General features: G+C 52.5%; 1 protein-coding gene across 1 annotated transcript in view; it reads left to right on the top strand.

Moving 5' to 3' along the window:
• Nucleotides 1–7,098, top strand: part of RAPGEF1 (Rap guanine nucleotide exchange factor (GEF) 1) — an 84,947-nt gene extending 77,849 nt beyond the window's left edge. Inside the window, exons 14-23 of the mRNA XM_009892230.1 lie at nucleotides 970–1,054; nucleotides 2,405–2,497; nucleotides 2,870–3,055; nucleotides 3,211–3,295; nucleotides 3,526–3,620; nucleotides 4,042–4,120; nucleotides 4,258–4,359; nucleotides 4,827–4,924; nucleotides 6,012–6,140; nucleotides 6,737–7,098. Coding sequence (XP_009890532.1) covers nucleotides 970–1,054; nucleotides 2,405–2,497; nucleotides 2,870–3,055; nucleotides 3,211–3,295; nucleotides 3,526–3,620; nucleotides 4,042–4,120; nucleotides 4,258–4,359; nucleotides 4,827–4,924; nucleotides 6,012–6,140; nucleotides 6,737–6,887 — 1,103 coding nt within the window. The 3' untranslated portion in view covers nucleotides 6,888–7,098. The remainder of the gene's footprint in view (nucleotides 1–969; nucleotides 1,055–2,404; nucleotides 2,498–2,869; nucleotides 3,056–3,210; nucleotides 3,296–3,525; nucleotides 3,621–4,041; nucleotides 4,121–4,257; nucleotides 4,360–4,826; nucleotides 4,925–6,011; nucleotides 6,141–6,736) is intronic.
• The last annotated feature ends 1,939 nt before the right edge of the window (nucleotides 7,099–9,037 follow it).

Raw genomic sequence — 9,037 nt, 5'->3', positions numbered from 1 at the left:
GTCCCGGCTGAAACAAGCTTTACCTGTACAGCCCAGCCTGGGCAGGCAGGGCAGGAGTTTTTTCTCGCTGTCTGTGCTAACAGGGCTCTGCCTGCAGTGCTGCGGGTTTTATACCGGCGCTAACAAATTTCCATTTTGACCATTGCTGTCCACAGTGACCGAGCCTTGCCTGTCACTGCGAGCGTACTGCAGTCTTGACCTGAAATCTTCTTTCCCATCTGCAGTTTCTGCTTTTTCAAGTTCCCTCCTTTGTGCCCATGACAATGGCCAAAGCCTTCGCAATTCTGGGGCCTTTAGCACCTGCTGCCGCAGATTAATAAACAAAAGCTGTCTGCGTGCACCGCATCAGAGTCCGTGTTGTGGCGGGGTCATGGTCGTGGTAGCATCAGTTTTTGCCGTGCAATTTACTCTTCTTTTGGCTGAAAATAATCTGATATTTGCACTGTCCTGGGGCAGATCTCCTGGAACACAGCAAGGGCAGAGGGTCTGCAGCACCCTATCATCATGTCCAAACACGTGCGTTCCTGATCAGGAGGGAAGAGTGACCACGTCTTTCTGCAGGGCTCTGTGCTGCCTAAGCAGTAAAGAGAGAGAACAGGCACCCACCTCTCACCATCAGATCTTAAAGCATCCCCGAGGTTTAAAACACATTTTTCCCTGACCCAGTATTGAAAGTTCCTTGTCCCACAAATGGGTGTTTATCACTGACCCCTTTGGTGGTCACGTAAGCGAAGCAGCAAGCCCGAGTGCTGCGAATGGGAGCCAGGCCAGTGGGGACAGGGCAGTTCGCTCTTATGCCGTAGGGTCCATCTGCTGGTAAGAAACAACAGCACACACAGCATTTCTGCAAAGCCCGTTCATGTCAAAATGTGTCCATGTCCTCTTCCCCTAAGACTGGACTCAACCTTACGAGAAGCTTCCTTGTTCTGACAGCAGGGTTGACTGAGGCTTTCTTGTCTTTCTCTGTAGATCTGGTGCTGTACTGTGAAGCCTTTCTGACTACATACAGGACGTTTATTACCCCTGAAGAGCTCATCAAGAAGCTGCAGTACAGATATCCTTTTGCATGAGTGGCAGTTCACCCCCACCAGGAATCAGAGCCAAGATGTCATTGCGGAGAGGGAGTTGGTGGGAAGCTGTTTGGTCAAAAGCCTTCTGACAACGTGGTCAGTAATGTGCTTGCCCTGGAGGTGTCCCGGGCAGGGCTTCCTTCACCTCTGCACCCTGCAAATGGGAAATGCTGCTGGGCAGGTCCGGGCAGGGTGGAATACTGGACCTGAGAGTCCTCTCCAGCAAGCCCTGGAAGGGGAGAAGAGCAGTTCACATTTTCTGTACATCACTGGGGAATCAGTCATTTGTTTGGGACACCTCGTTGGTAGAACGGGGATCACTCTGCCTTCCGGAGGGGCCGTCGGGATTGCCTCCTTGGGCAGATGTAGTTTAATACTAGAGATGACTAAACCATTAAGACCTATTCTCTCTCCTATTACAAGCAATATGTGGCACGGAAGATAATATCCTCTTAGCCTCCCAGTTCTGAACTGAGCTCGTAACTGCTAACGAGGCGAGGGCCCCTGCGTGGCAGGGTGAGCGTTAGTGTTCCTGGCAGAGCACGGAGAAGGTTTCTCGTTGAGCACCCTGCCTGCAGTTCCTTCCCCTTGGCTCTGTTCCCATGGCTCCCTTCACCGTCAGCTGAGCGGGTCAGTGTCTCGGTTCAGGCGGTGCAAAAGCCTCGTGGGCTTCGGTCCTGTACAGGCACGTCAAAGGGAGCCTGACGTCACCCTGTCCTGCGTCGCAGCTCATCACTGCCATCTGCAGCGGAGCCATTGCTCCTTTTGCTCCTGCTGGGATCAGCGCAGCCAAGGACACAGCAAATCTCACCGCGGAGCGGTTGTCAGTGAAAATACTTTTTGCAGGCCCTTGTCAATGCTTGACTTACTGATAACCTTTTTCTCCTCCCCTTTGCCCACCTGGCAGAAGCTTTTTCAACCTGTGCCGTCTCCCCTGCCACCATTCTCCTTGCAGCAAATTGGGCGGTGAGGAAGGTAGAGGTGACATCTGAGATCTGTTGAGACCAGATGTCACAGACCAGTGGGGGAGATCACAGTAGAGGAGTGCTGCTCATTAAATTCCACCTTAGAGAGAACGGTTTCAGGGTACACCTGCTCTTCTAGCATCAATTCTGCGAGGTGTAAGTGCCTCCTCACACCCCTGCTACCTGCAGCTGGTGGCAGCTTAATACCATGTTAATTAGAGCCATATCGGTGTCCCTTATCTCCTGGAAATTGAACACCAGTTTCAGTCAGGCCAGAAGCGTACACTAGTCTCATGTTCCTCAAGGCAGCTGCTGGTCGCGCTGCTGCTGGTCTGACCACACGAAGTTGATTCTTTAATTTGCAACCACATATGAGAAGTTTTGCCACTTCCCAGACACGTTTAAGAAGCGAGTCAGTAAGAACACCTTCTTCGTGCTGGTGAGAGTGGTGGATGAGCTGTGGTGAGTTGCCTTCTTCGTGCCGGGATGGGAGATGTGGGGTCAGTAACAATATAGAAGTCTGACAGTTATGAAGATGTGTTGTTTAATCCTCATCTCTGATGACAGCTGAAATCCCCTACGCTGACCAAGGAGACACCTATAGTGCTGAACCCTCTTGTTCGGCAGGTTCTCAGTGTTTTCTGTCTCTGTCAGTGATTTTAAAATAACTAGTAAAAGGGGTGTCTGTAAGAAAGGAAGAGCTGGGAAGGGGAGGAATTCCAGTCACTTGGTTCTGCTTGTGGGAAAGAGCAACGAGATGGGGTACAGATACAAACTGTCCAGCTCAGAGCCGTAGCTCTGATGCCTTCCCTGGGTTTGCCATCTTTCTCTCAGCTTGGTGGAGTTGACAGAGGAAATTCTCAAGCTGCTGATGGACCTGGTCTTCCGACTGGTCTGCAATGGGGAGCTGAGCCTCGCCAGAGTGTTACGCAAGAATATCCTTGATAAAGTGGATCAGAAGAAACTGCTAAGCTACGCCAATTCCATCAAACCTCTTGCAGCCCGTGGGGTGGCAGCCAGGTGAGGAAAGGCGCGCGTAACCATATCTTGGTCCTTTGAGAGACAAGGCGTCCCTTTCTTGTGGACACAAGAGTTTTCTCAGTCCAGAATATAAGAAAAGAAAGACAACAGGTCACGTTTTCTTAGCCTTTATACTTCATCCTTGTTTCCTACAGACCAGGGACCCTGCACGATTTCCACAGTCATGAAATAGCCGAGCAGCTGACCCTCCTAGATGCCGAACTCTTCTATAAAATTGAGGTACGGAGATGAAGATGGGGCAAGGGCGGTGGGGGGATCTGGACTTGTACCCTCTGCAGTCTCTGGTGTTCCTGCCAGCTCTCCAAGCACATCTCTTGGGTTGTAGGAGACAGCAGAACTTGTGTCAGCAAACAGCCGTGACCACAGACTGCAACTGGGAATCTTGAGGGAGAAATCCCATTTTAATGTGTTGTATTTTCCCACCCCCATCTTCTCTTCTTCCTCCACAGATCCCAGAAGTTTTGCTTTGGGCAAAGGAGCAAAATGAAGAGAAGAGCCCCAACCTGACACAGTTCACAGAGCACTTTAATAACATGTCCTACTGGTAAGGAGCAACCATGGCACTGAACTGTGCACTGGTTCCCTTGTTACAAGCAGGATAATATATGTTTTTGGCCAGGAAGTAGACCCCGGGCACTTATTAAAGACTCCAGAGCACAAAAGAAAGGGAATTGGGGGTTTTGGAGAGCACTGTAACACCGGAGGAATTAATTGTCAGTACCACTGAGCCCTTCAAGTAAACATTCCCCTTGCTAAAAAATGCACTCTGTGAAGGGTTATTGTTGTCATGCTTGGAATTATTCTTTGTTGTGAATCAGAGTGCTCCGTTTAAGTCGGAAGCATCGTGAACTTTTCAGTGTTCTTGATTCATCCTTATTAGTTAGCAGTTTTGTAAATGAAACAAGAAAACTGAGATCTGCTTAAGTGGGTTTATCTTTCTTGGTTTTTTCTGTCTGTTCTTCCAGGGTCCGTTCAATAATTATGCTACAAGAGAAAGCCCAAGACCGAGAGAGGCTGCTCCTTAAATTCATAAAGATTATGAAGGTATCAGCTTGGCTCTTGCTGTGAATCACATACACTGCTCCTTAAAGGAGCAAGGGACCTTCTGGTTGGTAGAGCTGTTTGATGCTAGAAAGCTTTTCAGATCTCTGGAGTAACTGGTATATTCTCCCTCTTCACAGCACTTACGAAAGCTGAATAATTTTAATTCCTATCTGGCCATTCTTTCTGCACTGGATTCTGCACCCATCCGAAGGCTGGAGTGGCAGAAACAAACCTCAGAGGTGAGGGAGGAGCAGTGAGAGCTGTCATCTTCGGGGGGTGAAAGATAACTGTGGTTACGGGATGAAGCAGGTGGGTGGTTTTAACAGCTCAGTAACGTCCCAGGGTGGAGGGATGGCAGATAACTGCTCTCCAGTGGGTATAATGCCACAGCTCTGGAAGCCTGCAGCGTGGCCGGGCTTTCCGACAGCTGCAGGAGGGGCAGCGCAGTCACGGGTGAGAAGAGCTGCCTCCTCCTCCTCCTCTTTCTCCTCCTCCTCCTCCTCTTTCTCCTCCTCCTCCTCCCTGCCAACTGAAGGCAGGTGAGGCTGAAGGCAGCGAGGCTCTGTGTGGAGGCACTCGGGGTCAGGCTGAGTAAATCAGTTGGAGGTGTTTGCAGGATGGCATTAACTCCCTGGCCTGCACAGCTCTCTGGGGACATGTTAGGAAGAAAAGCAGTGGTGTCACTGTGGGCTTTGTGTTCTGCCAGGGCCTGGCTGAGTACTGCACGCTGATTGACAGCTCCTCCTCCTTCCGCGCCTACCGAGCAGCTCTGGCTGATGTGGAGCCTCCCTGCATACCTTACCTGTGAGTTGGTAGTTTCTTTCCTCTGCTGTTAGTTCTGCGCATTCAAAAGGTTCCTTCAAGGATTTTTCATCAGCTTCTGCTCAGCTCAGCACTTGCCTTTCGCCCTACGTCTAGAATAAGCCGGCAGTGTGCCACATCAACCCACGTGCCCTCTCCGGAGCAATTTGTCCTGTAGCAGAGGAAAGCAGGGTGGCAGCTCTCTTCTTTACAAAAAAAAAAAAAGAAAGCTTTTGTGAATTGACTATGGCAAAGGAAAGATCCAGCGCCTGGATCTTTAGTTGATGCTTTTTAACTAGAGTTTCTTCAGGGTCTGTGTGCAGAATGACAGATTTTCCAGTGGATCACACAGCTTTGAGCTGCTGCTTGCTCCTCTGTGGCAGCTCTGGTTCTGCTGACGGCAAGGGCTGGTAGATGAGGACCCTTGTCACACGTGCTGCTTCATCCTGTTTCTAGATGAGTGGTTGAAGCCATTGCCCTTCTCTGTAAGGGCATTCTCATCTAGATACCAGACTTGCTCTGGTTTTACACCAGTAAAACTTCTCCTGGTCTTGCTTTCTTCCATGGAAAGAGTTCTGTAGGAGGAGGTTGTGTAGGTACATGGCATCTCATCCGGCAGGGGACCGCTGCAGGACAGGGCAGAGACATGGCTGAGCCGGGGAGGCGGAGGGAGGAGGGGAGCGCAGACCCCCTTGCTAGCAAAACCTCAACGGGAGGGAAACCTTCTTGCATAAAACTGGAAGGAAGGTTTAACCCCTGGCAGGCACTTCGCATTGTGACCTTCTTCCAGCCTGCTCCTCCTTTCCATGGAGGGTGAAAGAGCCACGTCAGCGCCCTTAGCGTGACCGTGAGTGCCTTGCCCCAGAGGTCCCCCGGCTGTGCGTGGGGGGCACCTTGCACCTGAACACCTTTGGTTCTGCTGCCGGGGAGACGTTCCCCTCTAGTTTAACGTTGCAGTGCTGATGGCGGCGGCAGCAGGAGGCCGTTGGATTGCCTGTGGCTGCCTTTGGCTGGCGGTCCTGCCGCTGTGTGACTAACCTCTGTACTTGTTTGCCTACTCCCTGGCCCGCTACCCCTTCCTCTCTTTCAGAGGCCTGATTCTGCAGGACCTGACCTTTGTTCATCTGGGAAACCCTGATTACATTGACAGCAAAGTGAACTTTTCCAAGCGCTGGCAGCAGTTTAACATCCTGGACAGCATGAGGTGCTTCCAACAAGTGTAAGTGCAGCAGGAGGGGGGTCAGAGCTGCCTTCGAGGTGCCACAGTGGGGACTGGGGGGAGCGGGGGCTCGTGGCTGGGGCTGGGGAGCCCCCGCGGAAGAGGGAGTCGAAGGTCAAAGCATCGTGATGGAGATGTAAGGATACCTGGGAACAACAGGGCTCTGGTCACAGTCCTTCTCTAGGTTAGATATGACTTAAGATTCGTGAAAGCATTTTTCCTATATTAGTTTTGAGATCCAGTGCAGTAAAGTTTTCCCACTACGCTCTTTCAGACAACAGTTTTTCCTCCAGGTTGCTGGTTCCTATGTTCTCTAGGTCATGGAGGGTTTCTTCAATGCAGAGCAGCAGAGGGAGCAGACCTAACTGCTGATTTCAGTGTGACAGGGTTTTTTGGTTTTTTTTTCCCCAATTCAGCAATGGGCATGATGGTTTTTCCCCTTTCTGGTGTCACACCACAGTCACGAGCATTGGGCTCAGGTAATGCAGACCCCACAGCGCTGGATGTCCCTTAGAGCAGGACGGGGTGGCTCAAAGTTGGGAGAGGTCCCCAGGTAGCCCCTTGTTTAACTGCCGCCCTGCTCTGTGGTTTTCCAGACATTACGACATCAAAAGAAACGACGACATCGTGTCATTCTTCAACGATTTCAGCGACCACCTGGCTGAGGAGGCCTTGTGGGAACTCTCCCTCAAAATCAAACCTCGGAACATTACGAGGCGGAAAACAGACCGAGAAGAGAAAACCTAGGAGGAGGGGTTGTACGAGCGAGGAGAATTGCTCCGCAGACGCACCGAGGGCAGCTATGAGACTGGAGTTCAATGTTTGTACCTGTTACTGGATGACGCACCCTCCCTCCCAGCTGGCAGCGATCCCTGGGTGTGCGAACGTCGGGCTGTCGCAGCAGGCGAGAAGTGACGGCGCGCGTCGGCCGCGAAGGGCAGAGATCAGCCGGTGCTCGCTGCACTCGCCCTCCTTCTCCTCCCGTCCCTCTGTGCCATGAATCAGCTTTAAGCCCGGGGAGAGAGCTACGTGGAAGGAGGGTCCCATGCAAGCGTGTTACTGGTTTGCTGGCTGATTGCATCCGGGAATACCTGGGCTTTTGTTTTCATCCACAAAGGGTGGTCAGCAAGAGCTCAGCAGTCTCCAGGGTGGGGTGCAGCAGGCAGCAGCCGTGGAAGCCATGGGTTTGGATCTCCCCTGCAATGCCACCGCGAAACGTGTTCATCCCTAGGAGATGAGGATGGAAGAGTCTCCCGCTGCCTGCCAGAGGAGCTCTGCTTTCAGAGAGCTGCTTGTGTTTACAGGGGTCTTCGGTTTACCCCAGATCTCTCGCGCCTTCTTCGTGGGAGGAAGGCGCCGGTCGTAGATACGGAAAAGGCACTGAAAACGTGGGCAGGGACCCGCCATCTCCGGTCATCGCATCCCCCTCCTCCTCTCAGATCTCGTTATTTAAGCAACAGTAATCCCTCCGAACCCTGGAAACGTTGAGGTACTGCGGTTCACTTGTCCTGTGAACCCGTATCTTTTAGAGATGGTACTAGCTTTTGCACAGTAAATGCTGTAGTATACGAGACTGTAAATATTAGTGTTTAGAATCCATTGGAGATTTTTTTGATGCATGTCTAAATACCGATGGGTTTATAGGAAAAAAAAAAAAAAAGAAAAGTGCAAAACAGTATGTATAAAATTCACAACCGGTGACAGTGTTGTTCCAAGTGCTGGAAGAAAGGAGGTCTGGGGTGGCCACGTGGGTGCTGGCTGCGGGGCGGGCGCAGGAGCCGGGCGAAGGAGCCAGCGGGTCCGTTTCTGGGGTTGGGAACGGGAACCGGGAAGGAGCCCTGTGCCCGGCCGAGCCACCGTCCCCTCTGTCCTGCTCCTCTCTCGTCTCGCTGTTGCCAAATGGGTTTTTTCGGGGGGTCCCCGTCTGGCTGACCCTTGGTGCTGTGTTTTGTGACCTTCGCTTTGGCAGGAGCCCCCCACCAGGTCCCCGTCCCCAGTCCCGCCGTGCCGGAGCCAGCAGGGCCGGAGCAGCCGGGGAAGAGCGAGGGGGGGGTGTCTCATTTCCCACACGTGCAGCGGTAACCCCAATCTGTTCGGTGTGCCTTATTCAGCCCCTCTGTCCCCCCTCCCTGTCCCTCCCACGGTGTCCTCCCCAGTGCAGCCCCAGCCATTTCACAGCTCTCCTCTCTCTCTTCATCCGATGGTTTGCAGTGCGGATCGGGGGTTTCGGCAGCCTGCTGAGGCCTTTCGCAGCACCGTGTCACATGCTCACAGGGTTTCGCAGAGTTCTAACAAAATCCTGCGGGTTTAGGGCAGCGGCTCACAAGGAATAGAGACGGGGCGTTTCGCAGAGCATCCTTAACTTATTTCTCAATAGCAGCTCCGTGTTTGCTAAAGCCTCTGTTTATTCTGGGTGAATCAGAGTGGCAAGCACTTCCTTCTACAAACACGTCGCCGAGTTTTAGCCTTCTCCCTGCAGACGGCAGCTCTCCCCGACGGGCGGCAGGCGGCAGCCGCGGTGGCGTTGCCCCGTTCCTGGGATTATACCCAGTTCGATTATTTTCCTGAAGATTTAGGCGCAGGACTCGTGCAGCAGCCAAATGCCGGAGCGTGGAGAGGCCGCCCTGCCCGCCAGGGCATCTGCTGGGGCAGGAGAGCGCGGGGTCCAGCACCGCTTGGTGCTGTGCAGCCCCAGGGCAGGCGGAGCGGGGGTCTTCCTCTGCTGAAACACGGCATCCGAGTCAGAACACTTCCAAAACGGTTTATTCTTGTGGCACTAAGGGCATTGGAGCCGTGCGTTGTGTCTGGCCAAGGCTTTGCAATCCCTGAAGGCTTCCCAGACTTCCACGCAGGAAGTAATGCTTGTGTTTCCCTTTGTAAATAAGATTAAAAAAAAA

This window comes from Charadrius vociferus, unplaced genomic scaffold, assembly GCF_000708025.1.
Source record: "Charadrius vociferus isolate BGI_N301 unplaced genomic scaffold, ASM70802v2 scaffold549, whole genome shotgun sequence".
NCBI classification, from domain to species: domain Eukaryota; kingdom Metazoa; phylum Chordata; class Aves; order Charadriiformes; family Charadriidae; genus Charadrius; species Charadrius vociferus.
Note: the sequence above shows the minus strand (reverse complement) of the source record. Positions and strands in the feature narration are given on the sequence as shown.